At 34.7% G+C, this 2,356-nt stretch overlaps 1 protein-coding gene across 4 annotated transcripts in view; it reads right to left on the bottom strand.

Moving 5' to 3' along the window:
- Window positions 1-665, bottom strand: part of LOC107747468 (disks large homolog 5-like) — a 52,216-nt gene extending 51,551 nt beyond the window's left edge. For all 4 annotated transcript variants that reach the window (XM_016561992.1, XM_016561993.1, XM_016561991.1 and 1 more), the window contains exon 1: window positions 602-665. In XM_016561992.1, the coding sequence (XP_016417478.1) occupies window positions 602-644 (43 nt within the window). In that variant the 5' untranslated portion in view covers window positions 645-665. The remainder of the gene's footprint in view (window positions 1-601) is intronic.
- Between the last annotated feature and the right edge of the window lie 1,691 nt (window positions 666-2,356).

Here is a 2,356-nt window from a genome sequence, read left to right on the forward strand (position 1 = left end):
GTCAGGAAAATAAAAATGAACAAAATGCTGTCATTCTACAATTCTCCACCGTATTTACTATGCTGCGCGCAAGTTCAGGCAACTCAAAAACTTGCATACACGAGCTGAGACCAGACGTGAGATTTGATCGCAGCCACCGCTCACGTCCATATTGATAAATTCCAAGTTTTGCGTTGAAACGACTGTACGGCCATTTTTCTGTTGTACGTTCGTTTCGTAAATGAGGCCCATTATCCTCACTGTCACAAACCCACACTGCTCCTCATCAGACCCAAACAGGGAGACGGCATTATGGGTATCTCCAGTGCAATGTTTTGGTCCCTTTAGAAAGCACTATGTGAAACTGCCAAGTCATTTGGACGGCAGTCAGTCTCAGAGTGCATTCTCCGTTGGCACCAAACCAGGAGAACAGGGCTCGGCCTCCAGACACAACCGCCATGCCCTCCAACACACGTAATCACCGTTCATCTGAGCCTTCAGTCTGCTTTGAGTGACTTTACAAATGCATCATACACACCCACATGTGCCACAAGCATTGTTGTTACAACACGGTGACAATGTGTGCAAGGTGTCAAGGGTGGGAGCAGAAACTCTGACATACCGACACTGCTGAGGGAGCTGCTGCTCTCGGAGTCTGATGGCATTGTGGACAGGATGCTGTAGGTGGACCCTGCGGAGGAGAGAAAACACGATTAATAACTCAACACTGACGCTTACAGTTCTTTAATTAACAAAATACTCAATGCTGGCAGAAAGGTAGCACTTAAGAAAATAGAGAATAACTCATCTGCAACTCTCTACAGCAAAACACCCAAACATTTATTAGAGACAGAACAATAGGTCAGTTTCAATTACTGTATTAACATTCACACATCAAATCAGTGTGTCTATATGTGTTCTATATATGGGGTCTATTTATTTATTCATTTATTTAGGTTTGTGTGTGTGTATCCCAAAACAAGGAAAAATAAATAAAATATGCAAGCATTTAGATTGCACAGCAACACTGAATAAATGTAACCACACAAAAAAACAATCACAATTATTGTAATTATTGTTGTAATAATTTATATGATAAAAATAATTCATTACAATAACAATAGCTTAATTATAATAACAATTCATGATATTATCTAAATATAAATATTAAGAATAAAAATAATGTTAATAAAATAAAAAGTAATCACCAGAATATATGACTGCCCAACTCCAACTGAAACTGGACATTTTATTCGAAGGTGGACACCTGTTACTATGTATCTGGACGCATTGAAAATGAACCGATCAGTAAGGAACCTGGATTTATTCCATGTTGTATTATTTGACAATGTTGTGTGTGTCTTCTTTCTATTCTTCTTATTTATTTGTATTATTATTTTTCTTTTTCTTCAAGTCACTGCTGCTGTTAAGGAATATTTAGTTAATTGTTTTTAATTTGCTTTAATGTATAAAAATAAAGTAAAAAAAAAAAGTCATCACCATATATGTGTATGTATTAGTGCTGGGCGGTATACCGGTTCATACCGAATACCGGTGTTTATTTTTGTTATGATATGAATTTTTAAAATACTGCAATACCGGTGTATGTCGTTAAAACAACGTTAGGAACGCGACACTGTTTGAAAGGGGTCCCTTTTCACTGTCGCACTGTGTTGAGGGAACAGCTGTATGCGTTACTAAAGTTCCGAAACTGAAGCTGTAGAACTAATAGAACATGATGACACAGAAGAACTCATCCACAATATCCACACTGACCGCCACAAATATCCACCGCCTCCTGCCATCAGCTCCCGCGTCTCTTATTATTATTATTATTATTATTATTATTATTATTATTATTATTATTATTATTATTATTATTATTATTATTATTATTATTATTATTATTATTATTATTATTATTATTATTATTATTATTATTATTATTATTATTATTATTATTATTATTATTATTATTATTATTATTATTATTATTATTATTAGATATTCAAAATGATCTGTAATTAATGTTTTTGCTATAGTCTAATGAAATTAGACAAAAAGTTAATTAATGGAAAGTTACTATGCAAATTAATAAAACACTTCAAAAGGAACAGTACGGTTTGCTAATATCAAATGTCTGACTTTTATAAAAATGCCAGCAAACTTTGAGGCTTGAAATGATCACAGAAAACAGAAAGACACTATACAACAAAACCCCAGACAACAACCGGCTCTATTAAGGGAAAACATGAGTATTCCAAAGTGCGTTACTGCAAAAACACCCGAGTATGTAAGCAAATATGAATCGAAATGAAATGGATAATTGAATCGTTGAGATTCTTTGCAGCTCTTCCACTGCAGGGCTCCTCCTCTT

The sequence above is a fragment of the Sinocyclocheilus rhinocerous genome, unplaced genomic scaffold (genome assembly GCF_001515625.1).
Source record: "Sinocyclocheilus rhinocerous isolate Xijiao unplaced genomic scaffold, SAMN03320098_v1.1 scaffold2664, whole genome shotgun sequence".
NCBI classification, from domain to species: domain Eukaryota; kingdom Metazoa; phylum Chordata; class Actinopteri; order Cypriniformes; family Cyprinidae; genus Sinocyclocheilus; species Sinocyclocheilus rhinocerous.